General features: G+C 40.1%; 1 protein-coding gene across 1 annotated transcript; it reads right to left on the bottom strand.

Moving 5' to 3' along the window:
• Positions 1-615: 615 nt before the first annotated feature.
• LOC140650243 (cysteine-rich venom protein TEL1-like) lies at positions 616-10,718 on the bottom strand. Its single transcript, XM_072858311.1, has 8 exons — positions 10,544-10,718; positions 7,543-7,604; positions 6,120-6,239; positions 5,549-5,636; positions 4,286-4,431; positions 3,440-3,534; positions 1,707-1,795; positions 616-752 (listed from the first exon to the last, which is right to left on the bottom strand). Exons 1-8 carry the CDS (start codon positions 10,716-10,718, stop codon positions 742-744), a joined length of 786 nt encoding a protein of 261 aa, XP_072714412.1. The 3' UTR covers positions 616-741.
• Between the last annotated feature and the right edge of the window lie 4,073 nt (positions 10,719-14,791).

Below are 14,791 nucleotides of genomic sequence, written 5' to 3'. Positions count from 1 at the left end.
GAGGGCAGGTTTGGTTACGTGTATTTGTGCTAAATACAATCTTATACTATAAGCAGGATCATTAATTTAAATGAAATACACTTTTTTTCTTTACGATTAAATACAACTGAGCATTTTACAGTAGAATGTATGTCAGCAAAAGATACAGATTCTAAACCAGAATAGTTCTAATGGAAACTGCGCTGCTCTCCTAATTATTTTTGAGAACTACATATTTCAGGTAATCCTGTTTATCTTCTTGTCCTGTTAACAGTACAATAGGTCGAAATGGTCAAGTTAAGACTAGTTGTATGACCAAGGACTATCCATCTATACTAAGAACATATGAAACATATAGAACCACAGAACTTCAAACAATGCTCCTTAGATAACATTTTGGGAAAAGAAAGATGTGAGAAGCTAACCATTAAATGTATCTGATACCCAAATGCCAAATTTCAGTTAAGATCTCCACTATGTTCTAGACCATTACACGAATAGAATATACACATCCTCCTACAGGTTTTTCTCATGTGAGTCATTGGACTGAAGTTAGTCCTTCTGCATGTGTGGGAGAGGTAGGATGAAATCTGTTTTTGTGAAAGAAGTCACTAAGGAGATGGATGTCCAGGAAGGGGAAAGTTGAGCCTGTTATTTTATTTCAGTTTTGCATAGGCAGGAAGCAGGGCAGTGAACTTGACAAAGCTATGGGTACATCCAGGAGACTTTGCCAAGGCAGTTGGAATAAATGTCTTCAAACTTTCAAAGCTTGGCTGAAAATTAATTGAAACACAAAATTAATCATAAATGGGAAAGCAGAACCTGCAGCATTTCCTTTTGGAATAGTTTTTCATCAATATTTCTTTTCTCTGTAATTTTTTCCTCTTTGTTGGCATTTGCTCCACAGTAGTATCCAAAACCTTTGACCACACATACAAAATTCTTAGCTCTTTCAAGGAGGTTTCTCACTGAACTTGCAAGGTGTTTTGAAGCTTTCTTCCTTTATACTACAGCTCATGATGAGAGTTAGGTTAATTACGTAATAGAAGTTAGACTTGAAGTTAAGTCTTGCATTATGAGACTCAGCCCATATGTTTTTATTTTCTGTTAAAATTCTTAAAACTCAGATTTGCTACTTGCTTTTGTCAAGTGTGTTGTTACTGCTACCTGCCACCATTGTTCAAAGGAGGAAGAAGGAAAAAAGATAAAGTCCCTTTCTTCCCTGGCATTTCCTAGATTCAAGGATGCTAATTGCCTCTCCTGAATATGGAAAAGCATATAAACTTCAGCTGGAAATCTGGAGCTGAGTTTTCTGTGTTACCATTGGTATAAATGTATCTTTGACCTCACTGTAGTCAATGCATCTTCTTACACTAGGAAGTATTCATGAAAGTTTCCATATGGAGACTCAGACATCGTCATCTTTAATGAAGGTATGTAGGCCATACGAATATCTTGATCCATGAAGTGGAGGGTGTCTGCATCCCAATGTACACCAACTACTGTCTAACATTTGCCCACCCTTATCATAGACTTCTTTGGTTTCACTCCACAAGTCATCCCATCTAGGTAAAGCATGTAGCATGCTGAAGTGTGGTTCTGTAATAGTGCTTTTGGCCAGGTATTTGAACACATAATTTCAAAAGCTTTCCATTTACATAAATTAATTGGGATTTTTTTAAAGCATCAACTTTACCTGAGTCACAATTAAAATGCTTAAAACTTACTGCATAATCCATTCTCACAAGCATTAGGACAATCGCCACAGGGTTTTCCTTTTTTGTAGGGTGTCTGAATTGAATGTAGTAGATTCCCCCTGAAACATCAACATTACCAACATGAGCTATAAAGTCACTACAACATATATGAGAATAAAACTTAATTATATGGATGCATACATATATTAATTTACACTCAATCTTTGGTTATATGTCAAACAATTTTTATATATGTGTTGGGTTTATCTGGAAAGGTTTTGGTAGTGGGACGGGGGGAGGGAATTTGCAGGGGTGGCTTCTGTGAGAAGATGCCAGAAGCTGCCCCTATTTCAGACAGAACCAGTGCCAGCCAGCTCCAAGTCAGACCCATTGCTGCCCAAAGCTGAGCCAATTAGCGACAGTGGTAGCGCCTCTGTAATAACACATTTAAGAAAGGGTAAAAACTGCTGTGCAACAGCAACCAGATGAGAAGGGTGAGAATACGTGAGAAAAACAACCCTGCAGACACCAAGGTCAGTGAAAAAGGAGGGGGAGGAGGTGCTCCAGGTGCTGGACCAGAGATTCCTCTGCAGCCTGTGATGAAGACCCTGGTGAGGCAGGCTGTGCCCCTGCAGACCATGGAGGTCCACAGTGGAGCAGATATCCACCTGCAGCCCAAGGAGGACCCCACGCCGGAACAGGTGGATGTGCCCAAAGGAGGCTGTGACCCCATGGAGAGGAGCCCACACTGGAGCAGGTCTTCTGGCAGGAGCTGTGACTCTGTGAGAGATCTATGCTGGAGCAGTCCATTCCTGAAGGACTGCACCCCGTGGAAAGAACCCATGCTGGAGCAGCTTGTAAAGAACTTCAGCCTGTGGGAAGCACCCACGTTAGAGAAGTTTGTAAAGGACTGTCTCCCATGGATGGGACCCCACACTGGAGCAAGAGGAGAGCATGAAGAGGAAGGAGCAGCAGAGACAACATGTTATGAACTGACTGCAACCCTCATTCCCCATCCCCCTGTGCTGCTCGGGGGGAGAAGGTAGAGAAATTGGCAGTGAAGTTGAGCTTGTCAAGAAGGGAGGGGTGGGCAGAAGGTGTTTTTAGATTTGATTTTATTTCTTATTATCCTACTCTGATTGGCAATAAATTAAGTTAATTTCCCCAAGTTGAGTCTGTTTTGCCTGTGACGGTAACTGGTGAGTGATCTCCCTGTTCTTATGTTGACCCATGAGCTTTTTGTCGTATTTTTTCTCCCCCTGTCCTGTTAAGGAGGGGGTGTGATAGAGCAGCTTGGTGGGCTGTTGGCAGTCAGCCAAGGTCAACCCACCGCAATATATTACAATGTGAATGTGAAAATTAATTTTAAGCAGTTTATGAAATCATCACCCTGCCTTAAAATTCCCACTAAAGTTTTTGGTATTAATTATAGTCTTCACTGTACTGTACATATCGATATGCCTTTCTGAACCAAGATTTCAAGTAGAATGAGGAAAATATTAATTTGTGATTTACTATTATGCAAAATGGGATTTTTAGGCAAATGAAAATTAATCCAAAAATCAGTATCACTTTTATGTGTTTTATGCTTTTGCTTGTTTAACAATTCTTTTGATGAGTATTCTTCTGTCTTTTCATATTCCTAATACCCTCTTCAAACCTGTTACTCAGCTATGCGTGATGTGCCCTATTACAAATTTCACAATCTCCCGACTAATTGTGATAATGTAATACGAAGTTCCAGAATCAGAATCAATACGTACATGGGGCAGTACTGGCAGACATAAAAGTATTTGTATTTACTGTTGGGACAGAAAGCGACAGCACATCCAATTTGATAAGAATTGTACCAAACCACCTGTAGGTATAAGAATAAAAATAATGGAAGAATGAAAAATACACATTTGAAAGCCATTTAAGTACAATATGCATTACAGAAACATTTGCAACCAAGTTAAGTCACTTCATTTACCTGGAGCAATCACTTCAAATATAAGTCCCACCTTGCTGGAAAAACATTTTTTTCTCTGCTTTCACCCCTGAACCAAAGAACATATAGGATATAATGATAATAATTTATCACACATACATATAAAATGTTTGCGTTAAACTGTCTCAATTATGTATGTTTTCATTCAGTTAAAACTGTTGAAGAAGATGTAGGAATCATGATGTAAAATTCCATATCTTGTGTTTTGTGCAGGTGAACAGAGGAGGTTATCATAAGCCATTGTCCAACTGGAAACTCTCTGAGTCAATGGAACTCTGTAGACTGTGACAAACTTATTTCTATTTCCTTCCTGATACTTTAATAACCCTATTCTTCCCATGTCTGAGCAATTTTCAGATGTTAAACAGACAAGTAAGTTTCTTCCCTTTGTCTCTTTCTGAAGTTTTGAATTACCAGTATCTTTACTCCTTAAAGACACTTAGCCTATTATTTTCATTTTAATTCTGTTACTTTGAAAGTTTTCATCTTGTTTTGTCAAAATAACACTCATGTCTCCATTGTACTTATTCCCTTTAAAGATAATAAGAGGGTAAAAGTTGCATAGCTAACATATAGATATTTATTTATTCAGCCTGAAATATAAAAAAGTTGCACCTACCTGAGTGTAATGGCCAATCACAGCACCTGGTCTTTTTGCTCCAGTTCCGTATTCGAAATCTTTCTCCTCATTATACCAGGCCTGAATAACATCTGACCATGAGAAAGGGGCAGATGCCATGAAGAGATTTTCACCACATTGTACATCTGAAAAGAGAAAGGTACTGAGAAATGCATAAAAGATATGTGTGAGAAAAAGACAGTAAAAGGTGGCAGGATTTCCATGGAAGTTCTCATGCCAGATGGAACAGCAGGGTGGTTTTTTTTTCCAGTTCAGTGACACCACCCTTTGTCAATACAGAAGTTGTCACTTGACCAGTTTACAGCATGGCCAGCCTGTTTGGCTGGTAGTTTGGTTGTTGACAGACCTTCTGCATGTCTGTAGATACACCTGCACATGTGCACCACAGATCCATGACTATGATTTTGCTATTTGAAAGTTAGCAACCTAGTCATTATTCAGGTCACTGCTCAGTAATCTTGGGAAAATCCCAATAATTCAACGCTTACTTCTGGTACACAAGAAGGTGTCTACACTGTCTTCACCTACTGTTTTTATTCAGGTCCAACCCTACTGTGTATGCATTAGTTCTCATCTGGAATTCACTTTAGCAAGAACCAGAAGATTTGGTTTTTAGGCAAAAAGTATGGGGCCTGAAGGACAGTCCACATCTTACGTACAGTATGGACAGAAGTCATTCAACACCACATTGGGCACTGATCATGGCTACTGTTAACATAGTATAGCTGTAACTTCAATGTCCAATGACTGAAGTGTTTATATGAGCCTCCAAGATAGTTATAGCTTGCAAGCTGCCAGGGGATTTAAAAACTATGAGTCTTATCCTAGAAATTATGCTTAGCACCACCAGCCAGTTTTGCACCTTCACCCTTTGCCTCTTCCTCCCCAGACAGTTTCATCCAGCACATGCAAGCTGGTTTCTGCAGTAAACTGGGTCTAGATTCTCTTCTTTCTGATGGATGTTTTGAGAGAATATGCTTTCTCACTATGATTTTTTTTACCTACTGGAGAAAATGGGATATACCTATGTAAAACTGCTGCAATTGGGATGAGAATGGGATTGAGCTTTTCTCACTTACTGGACAGATTCATATCTAGAATTCTGACTTTGTCCCATGCACCAACAAAATCCCATTGAATATAAATGGCATCTCAAAAAAACCCCAAACCCAAACAAAAACCAAACTGGTCACATCAATAACATGTATGACATTATTCAGTTAGCACTCATGCTTCACTTACTGGTTCTCCTCATGTTATTAGGACTGTGACGTAAAGTGCATTGATTGGCCCATTTTTGGGCATTCTGTGCAGCCGGAGGACACCATTGCTTAATGAAAGAAGAAAATATTAGTCATTCAGACACATATCAATTAATAACCCCTCATGAAGGAACAACATTTGGAAATTACACTTCAAATCAGAAAAAATCATATACAAAATCCTTTTCCCCTCCTTTTTTGGGGGGTAGGGGGAGTAGGAACAAAGTTACTATGCACCCAGATGAAGAATAGAAATTGTGAAGTCTGATGAAGAATACATCAGAAATGAATGATGCCGTGGCTCCTCCTTTTCCTTTTATTTTTCCTCCAAAAGAAGAAGATGTTATTGTTCATACACCACAAAATTTTCCAGACTTATTTTTCCACCTGCCCAGCTTTATGTTCTTCTTGGTGCTGGCCATGCTCAATCCTTAGGAAAGGTCTGGAGGGTGAATTTGTGGCTAAATAAAATAATGTGACCTTGCATACCGTCCTGTATCTCTCATAAGGTCCATTACTCATTGCAAATAGATTTACAACATGCAACTTACCATCCTCAACATGTTGCTGGCCGATGGTTTTACTCCTCTCCTGAGGGTATTATGCACGTCAACAATCAGCTTCTGCTGACCAGCTCTGCTAGTTGACAGAGCATCAAAACCTTCAGGTTCCTAAATTGAAAGAACATGTTATATTTCTTTTTTATTTGAATGTAACAAAATCCTGAATCCCATCTAGGAAATATTAAAATACCAAAATACTAATATCAACTAAGGAGATGATCCTTTTAATGGAGAAGGTACTGTGATACTCTTTGTCTCCTAAGTGTCTCTAGGGGTGCTTCCATGTGGAGTTGCACTTTAAGTGGTTCCACAGCGTAAAGCTTAGCAGTAATAACCCTGGTTCTTGCATCATATCTGCCAACCCTCTGTTCATGGCTGAGATATCCTGGAACATCTTATGTGCCTGTAGACTCTTAAATTTAGGCAACTGAATCAGACTTAGTTTACTATTATTATAATTTCCTTCATGAAGTTTTGAGGAAATAGGATCTAAAAATCAGCTGAAGACATGAATGTGTTTATGAAGTGTTCCCCTTCTTCAGTATTTTAAACATGCCTATCAATGTTTTTTTACTGAAGGATCCTGTTGCTTAATCACAGGATTGGCACAGACCTCTTGTGGTACTTCATCAGGACGTCCCACTGAACAAAAAAGTGTGCCTATGCTTTTCATACCATAGATTTTCTTCCACTCCTGCCATAACCGATAGCATTTCTCAAATTTTTCATGTGTTTTCTAATTAAAAAATAGCCATGTGAAGAACTCAGCCTCCTCTTTACAACCATTCTCACTAGTCTAGACTGCAGCATGGAGAGCAGAAGTTGAAGAATTAGAGGGAAATGTAGTCAAGCCTTCAGTAACATTAGTGTTTCTGAAGCAGAAGTAGCCAACTTCAAATTTCAGACTAAGTATGGGTTGGGAGGAACCACTCTTAAGTGTGCATTGAGTATGTTAGTTCGTTTAGCTGTTTGAGGGAAATCAGTGATACACATTAAGAGGTGGGACTATGAGCAAAGGGAGAGGTACACAGCTCAGGACCTGTAGGACAAGGAAGGGAGAGAGTTAGATAACTGCTGCCTGTAAAAGTGTGGGGAATTAACAGGAAGAGGGCTGGATCTCTGGGAGATCCAGATTACCGGATCTGTGTATGGGAGCTTCTGGAAAATATGGGTATCTCTGACCCAACTCATAAGTAACAGTAAGCCGATAGATGGTTTAGTGTGCAAGTGTGGAACCAGTTTATTGCTTTGAAATTAAACAGACTTCAAGGATAAATGCTTTCCAGATCCTAGATATGTAATCAGACTCTTTCTGTATATGATCAGTGTGCATAGGAAAAGCCATATTCAGTCAGACCACGAGTGCCTCGGGTCCCATCCAGATTTCCTGAGTACAAAGTGTGGATCCTACCTTTCCAGTGGACGGAGGCAGCACAGCTGCGAGACACAGGAACACCACTGGCAGAATCATCTCTGAAAAGGAGAGAATGAGGATTTAATTTATTTTTTACAGAGCTTTCATTTGTCTGAATACATAATTCATCTTTCTTCTGTGTATTTCCTGGCTTTTTCTCAAGTAGCAAGGTAATGTTTTCTTTCTATCCTCCTTCTCTCCTCCTCCCATTTTTAGAAGTAAAAAAATAAAATTCATTCTCCATCTGCATTTCCCAATTTCTATGAATCAACAGCTTTGTATGTCTCACTTCCTGCTGTAATCCTGGCCGAATACCTTCACCTGAATTCACAGTACAGGAGGACATTTGTGTTTCCCTTCCCGTAGGAAGCCTTCTGCTCATTGCCACACTGTGGAACAGTTGAGGTGGGATGCTGCTTTTAGCTTGTTTCTGTGTCTGCATTAGTCTGAAACTTTCTCTACTCCCTGTCGCTTGCTTTGGATGGACTGTTTTGGTTGAAAAGGGTGTTAGACACTCGGCCCATGTGCAGACCTCTACGCTTAGGTGTCCGAGTCTAGATTCAAACGCCTTACTCAATGGCTAGCACTGTGAAAGCCTTGCACGCGAGCTGGGGCAGAACTGGCTGGACCAGAAAAAGACCAGCACTGGCTTCCTGGGGAAGTCTTGTTTCAGAAAGCTTTTCTTGTTTATATTTTTTTAAAGACAACTCTTGATTATATTACAGGTAGTGTGGAATGGCAACAGAAAAGAGAGCCTTCTCTAATTGGAGAAGCAACCACCAGACTCTGGACTCCAAGACTCCACTTGCTTAGGAGGCTCAAAGCACCATACCATCCCACTACAGTGATCCAGGAGGTAATAGGTCACTTTAAAGTTCTGGTGTCTGATTGCAATCAGTCACAGGAGTTACATTCAGCTTGTTCCTGCTTAGGTACCTTGGGCAGGCAAGCAGGTGACTAGAGTGGAATTTACTTATTTTGGCATTTTTCCCAGCCTTCCACTTCAAGGGAATTTATGGGCATGTTGCCACAGAGGTATGTTATTAGCTTAACTTCTTATTTGGTTTTGAGGGGCTGCTGGTTTTAGTTTTAATTCATTCTTGGGGAAAGACCAATAGGATTTGCTGGTCTTTCCATATTCAGCAAAGCCCCTTTACCTTGAGGCAACCAGTTTATATAAAACACAAGGTGCTCCGGCTCATAGAGAACACATGGGTAAGAAAAACTACCCTTTTCCAAATGGTACAGCAAGGCCCATTTTCTTCACCAGCTTGCTTACATTGGACTGGAGGTGATGCACAGTCCCCAGCCTGTAGTCAGGAGTGCTACTCCAGCTCTGCTAAAGGGCAAAGCCCATTGAAGTGGACTGTGACTATGGGCAGCTGTAGCTGAGGCCAAAAAACTGGTCAGACTGGCCACATCTGTACAATTAAACTCTCACAGCCTTCAAAATAGGGTGGCTTATTCCAAGCACTTGTAGTTGAGGAAAGATCTAGTTGATCTGGGGGAAAAACATACTGGTAATTAACAGTATAAAAGTCATTGATTTCCTGTTCTTGGTATTGCCTTATGTCACTTATGTTTAATTTCAACATCACCTATGCCTCCTTGAAGTGCTTTAGGATCACAGAAGTTTTTTCTTAGTAACTTTTCTACCACTTATTTCTCAGAGCCGTTACAAAACTTTGCAGTGTATATGACCTAGGTGTTTAGCAATAAAACATTATACTCCCAATAACATAAAAAATATTATTTTCACTTAATTTCTAACTAGAAAGTAAATAGTGGTGGGGGTTATTTTTAGCTGTACTCACGTTACAAGCAAAAATATGTCTTTTGAGTGCAAAATGTGATGATATGCAAATAGAAAACAACCCTTTTTGCACCTAAAACATGTAAAAACAAATTCTCTGTTTCAAAGGAAAAATAACTCTTCATTGAAATTGTGAAGCTTTCTATTTTACAAACCAAACTGAAGAAGCTAACTTAAAGACATGGGCAAAGTATTCATTCACTGTAATATTTTCTATGAATTAACTTACAATTAAATATAACTGGTAATTTAATACATGATACAAGTTTCAAAATGCCATTGGAATACTTTTTAAGACCCAGTGGGTTTCCTGCTCCATGATATTAACATACTTTTGGCAATCCCACTGATTTCAACCAAATGCTTATAGTTTATGAGATGTAAATTTAATTGCTCTGCATTAATTTCTAGGCACTGGTCCTAAAATCAGTCTCTCTGTCCCCCTCCCCTCTTCCCCCTCAATCAAACACAAATCAGGACATGTGCCAAGTCTTACTGACTTTCCTGCAACTCCATCTGTGTACAGGGATCTGCCACTGAAAGATGGTGCTTTAGCATCCCTAGCTTGTATGAGTTTAGCAAACTTATGTGAATATGTTTTTCCCATCCCTCCTCTAAAAACAACAAAAAAAAGGTGTATCCTAAATTATTCATACAGTTGAATATCTATTACAAAAGAAAATTCCCATTATTTTTTATTATCCTTGAAAAACACCTGAAACGGAATAATACTAGCTGTGATTTCACTTGCACAGCGTTGTTGCACAAAGTCCTGCTTAGCAGCCACCTTGCACAAGACTGGTAAGTTGCAAAAGGTAATTTCCCCGCTCTGAAAATAAGTGGTGATAGCTACATATAGCAATAGAATATACTTAACTGAATATATATCCAATTCAGTATGTTCGGTCTGTCTCTGTCTCTTTCTCTATGTACATATAATGTGCCAAGACACTGCTTTCTTGCATACAGGCGGCTTTTTATCTGTTTTTGATTGTTCATCAATTTTCTCTCCCTTTTTTTCAGCTCATGTTACACTATTGCCTATGTAATCCTTATTTTTCACTGAATAAAATCCTCTTTCTATGACTGTCCTAAATTGTTCAAGAAGTCTTCTGACAATAGGTTGCATTTTAATACATGAAAAAATTGCAACACTTTAAACAAACAAATCAATCAAGATCCTACCTTTTGTTTCCAGGAAGATCAGAAGTTTCTTCCGTCCTTCTTCAGCTGGTTGTGGAAATGACCAGAGTTCTTCACCGGAGTGTGATTTATAGCTCTTCTGTTTCCTGATAGGACAAGGTGACTCAGCATCACAGGTATTGTAAAATTCAAATAGTGACCAAGTAGAACAGTACATTGTCAAGTGCACATTCTTCCACAAAAGAGGTTGTTTGCTTGTATTCCATTTTTATTTCCTCTTACTTGTATTGGAAGACATTAAATACTCTCAAATTAGTTTTGTATGTATTTCTCCTTACATGTGAAATTTGCAGTCAATGTGAACGCCAGGTACAAAGGCTGTCTGCTAAAGATTGAGACATCCAGTTGTAGTGAGACTTGATCTTAATCTCCTGCAGTGCAAATAAACTCAGCTGTCTACTGAGGTGTCTCCAGACTGACGTTGAGGTAACCAAGATGGAATCTTGCCTATTGATTTTTCCGTGGGGGTAAAAAAAGTCTTGGGCCACATTCCTGTTCATGTTATGGCTTCTTTACATTGATCCTAGAGTATAAAAGTCAAAGAAGGAGACAAGGATATTTCTGTAACTGATACTTTAAATACTTTAATTGATATCCAGTATTGGATAAAGATTAAAAGATTATTGTGTGCACTAGCATTAAAACACCTATAGTAGTTTGATTTAACATTTCCGAGTACATTGAGTAAGATGAGAATGGGTGGAAATACTGCCAGATCAGAAAGGTATTTGTGTGCACATCGACTGCTTCTGTCCACATTTAGTCTCAAGTAATTACTGACCAGAGCAGCTGTCATTGTCTGCTTTTATATAAAACGTTGCTATTTTTCTATTTAAATTCAAGTCTTCCTTCCTCGTAGTCACTCAATTCCTACCCTAGTCCCTTGTGAAGTGTGCCTTCAAAACAATCTTTTGCTCTTCATTACCTGGGAAACCAGTATATTGGCTCTACCAGACAGAAGGGTAGTGGTGTGATTTGTTGTTTTGTAATTATATGGAAAGGAACACACTGTCAGCAAGTTTGTGGTTGACACCAAATTGCAGGGAGCAGTCAATATGCTGAATAATAAGGCTGCCGTTCAGGGGAATCTCAAAAAGCTGGAGAATTGATTTGACAGAAATGATCTGAAAGTAAACAATCGGGTGACACCAATTGTCTAGGGAGCAGCTCTAACAAAAAGCACTTAAGGGTCGTTGGTGGATGACAAGTTGCATATGAGTAAACAGTGCACCCTTGCAACTGTGAGGGCCAACCACGTACTGCGCTGCATTAGCCACTATGTAGTGAGAGTACTGAGAACAGTGATTATACCCGCTACCCGCTTTTTCAGCACTTCTGAAACTGTCTGGACTACTGTGTCCAGTTTTGGAGTCCCCAGCACAAGAAAGACATTAACAAGCTGGAGTAAGCCTAGCAAAGGTCCACTATGTTGGCAAGGGGAAAGGCAGAGATGGACTCTTACAACATGGACATGAGGTAAGGGCCACAGATTGCAACTCTAACTAGATATAAAGAAAAATAATTTTTACAGTGAGGCTTGTTAAGCACTGAAGCTGATTGACTAGAGAGGTGGTAAATTTTGCATATTTGGAGATATTCAAAACTGGACAAGGTGCTGCGAAATCTAATCTAATTTTCAAGTTGGCAATGCTTTGAACATGGTGTTACACCAGATGAGCTTCAGAGGTCCTGTACGACCAAAACTGTCCTAAGGTTGTGTGATTTTTATATTGTTTACACTGGAAAGGCACCAAATGAGACTTGTCTTATTTTACTTGTTGACAGATATGACAATTTAATTAATTACAGTGGGAACCTCTAATTGTTGCATGAGAAAGCAAGTGTTACTAGCATAATTGTCATAACCATTACAAATGAAGAAGGTTGCATTCAGGTCATCAGTGAACCATGGATCCTAAGGTAAAGACTAGATCCTACTATGCTCATGTCATTCATCTCTTGCCTAATATACACTGAGACCTCTTGAATCAACTCTCCATTCAAGTGTAGGAGCTATCCTTAAACCCGAGTAAGTGATTCAGAACAACATCCTATCCTGTAATAACATTTCTGTGAATAGAGATTCTCTCATGACATTTCATAAAGTGTTCCTATAGTTTATTATCATAGAATCATAAAATCATAGAACAGCCCAGGTTGGAAGGGACTTTGAAAGATCATCTGGTCCAACCTGCCGTGGGAAAGGAAACCTAGATGAGATTATCTAGCACTCTGTCCAATCCCATCTTAAAAACCTTCAGTGATGGGGACTCTACTGTGTCCTCGGGGGGGATGTTCCAGTGAATGATTGTTCTCACTGTGAAAAATGCATTTCTTATATCGAGATGAAACCTCTCCCGAGGCAACTTGTACCTGTTACCCTATCTTCTCCATGTGGCTCCTCATAAAAAGACAGCCTCCATCCTCTTTGTAGCCTCCCTTTAAGTCCTGGAATATTGTGATTAAGACCCCTCTGAGAGTTTTCTCCAGGGAGAAAAGACCTAACTCTTCAGTCTTCCCTTGTAGGACAAGTTCTGCAGGTCATTGATGATCTTTGTGGCCCTCCTTTGGACCTTCTCCAGTCTGTCCACATCTTTCTCGAACTGTGGAGACCAGAACTGGACATAGCACTCCAGGTGTGGCCTGACAAGCACTGAGTGGGATGATTACATCTCTATGTCTGCTAGCCCCTGCAGATGCAGCCCAGGATCCGATTTACCTTTGTTGCTACAGTAACGCACTGCTGACTCATGTTCAGCTTGTTGTCCACCAGGATAACAGGTCCCTTTCAGCAAAGCTGCTCCCTACCTACACAGATCCTAGCCTGTACTGGGCTCTTTGGTTATGTCATCCCAGGTGCAGGACTTTGCACTTTGTTAAACTTCATACCATTCTTGCTAGCCCACTCTTCCAGCCTGTCCAGGTCTCTCTGTAAGATGGCTTTCCTTTCTGATGTGTCCACCACAGCACCCAGTTTGGTGTCATCAGCAAACTTGGTGAGGATGCTTTCAATCCCATTATCCAGATAATTTATGAAGATGTTGAACAGCGTGGGGTCCCGTATTGATCCCTGGAGGACCACACCTGGGACAGGTTGCCAGCCTAAGTAAAACCCATTGATGACCACCCTCTGAATGCAACCTGTTAGCCAATTTCCTACCCATCTTGCACCCCACCCATCCAATTTGCATCTTGCCAGTTTGTCCAGGAGAAGGCTGTGGGAAACAGTATCAAACATTTTGCTGAAGTCCAGGTAAACAGCATCCGCTGCTCTCCCTATGTCAACAGAATATGTTATTTTGTGGTAGAATGTGATCAGGTTAGTCTGACATTATTTGCCTCAGGTAAATCCATGCTGGCTTTTCCCAATCACCTCCTTCATTCGGTAAGTAATAGTTTCGAGGAGGACTTGTTTCATTGCTCCCAGGAACCAAAGTAAGACTTCCTGAGTCCTCTTTTGGGCCCTTCCTGGGGCCACCATGGACTCTCTTTTACATAAAGTGCAACTCCACCTCCTCTTCTTCCCTTCCTGTCTTTCTGAAAGAGTCTGTAGCCATCCATTGTGGTCTTCCAGTCATGTGAGTTTTCCCACCAAGTTTCTGTGATTACTATGGTATCATAACTCTCAGACTGGGAATGGGTTTCCAGTTCCTCCTCTTTTAACTTGTATATAAAGACTTTGCTTTTCTAGTGGAAGGACCACTGCATCCCTGCGCACAGGGCACTTGACACCTCCCCCCTGCCCCCAGATTCTGAAGCAAAACTAACTGCTAAAATGGGTATCAGGGATGATAAAAGGTGGCTATATCAAGTGGTTTTATCTTGACTGTCAAAAACATTGTTTATGCATTGCATAAACACAGGGTTAGAAATTGCCTCTCTGGCTCTAGAGTTCAATCTCCTATTAGAGGCCAATGATACCATACATTTATTTTCATAAAGCACTTCTAGTCTGAATTTCCATGCCTTCCATTTCTACACTTTGGATCTCATTTGTCTTCAATTAAAATTTTCCCTCTCACAGAATTCTGTTCTTGCTGGAGGCCTTAGTTATCTTGATCTCAGGATCACAGAATAGTTGAGGTTGGAATGGGACCTCTGGAGATCATCTAGCTCAATCTTCCTGCTCAGAGCAGGGTCACTTAGAGCAGGCTGCTCAGGGCTGTGTCCAGTTGGGTTCTGAATGTCTCCAAGGGTGGAGACTCCACAATGTCTCCAGGTAAGCTGTTC

Source organism: Ciconia boyciana, chromosome 3 (assembly GCF_034638445.1).
Source record: "Ciconia boyciana chromosome 3, ASM3463844v1, whole genome shotgun sequence".
Taxonomy (NCBI): domain Eukaryota; kingdom Metazoa; phylum Chordata; class Aves; order Ciconiiformes; family Ciconiidae; genus Ciconia; species Ciconia boyciana.
Note: the sequence above shows the minus strand (reverse complement) of the source record. Positions and strands in the feature narration are given on the sequence as shown.

What these genes read in the sequence shown, in the direction of transcription:
- LOC140650243 (XM_072858311.1), bottom strand. Translation starts at nt 10,718, where the DNA reads ATGTACTGTTCTACTTGGTCACTATTTGAATTTTACAATACCTGTGAT. An exon ending in GATCTTCCTGGAAACAAAAG is followed by an intron (nt 7,605 to 10,543) that starts GTAGGATCTTGA and finishes TCTCCTTTTCAG; the next exon opens with AGATGATTCTGCCAGTGGTG. An exon ending in CCAGCAACATGTTGAGGATG is followed by an intron (nt 5,637 to 6,119) that starts GTAAGTTGCATG and finishes TCTTTCATTAAG; the next exon opens with CAATGGTGTCCTCCGGCTGC.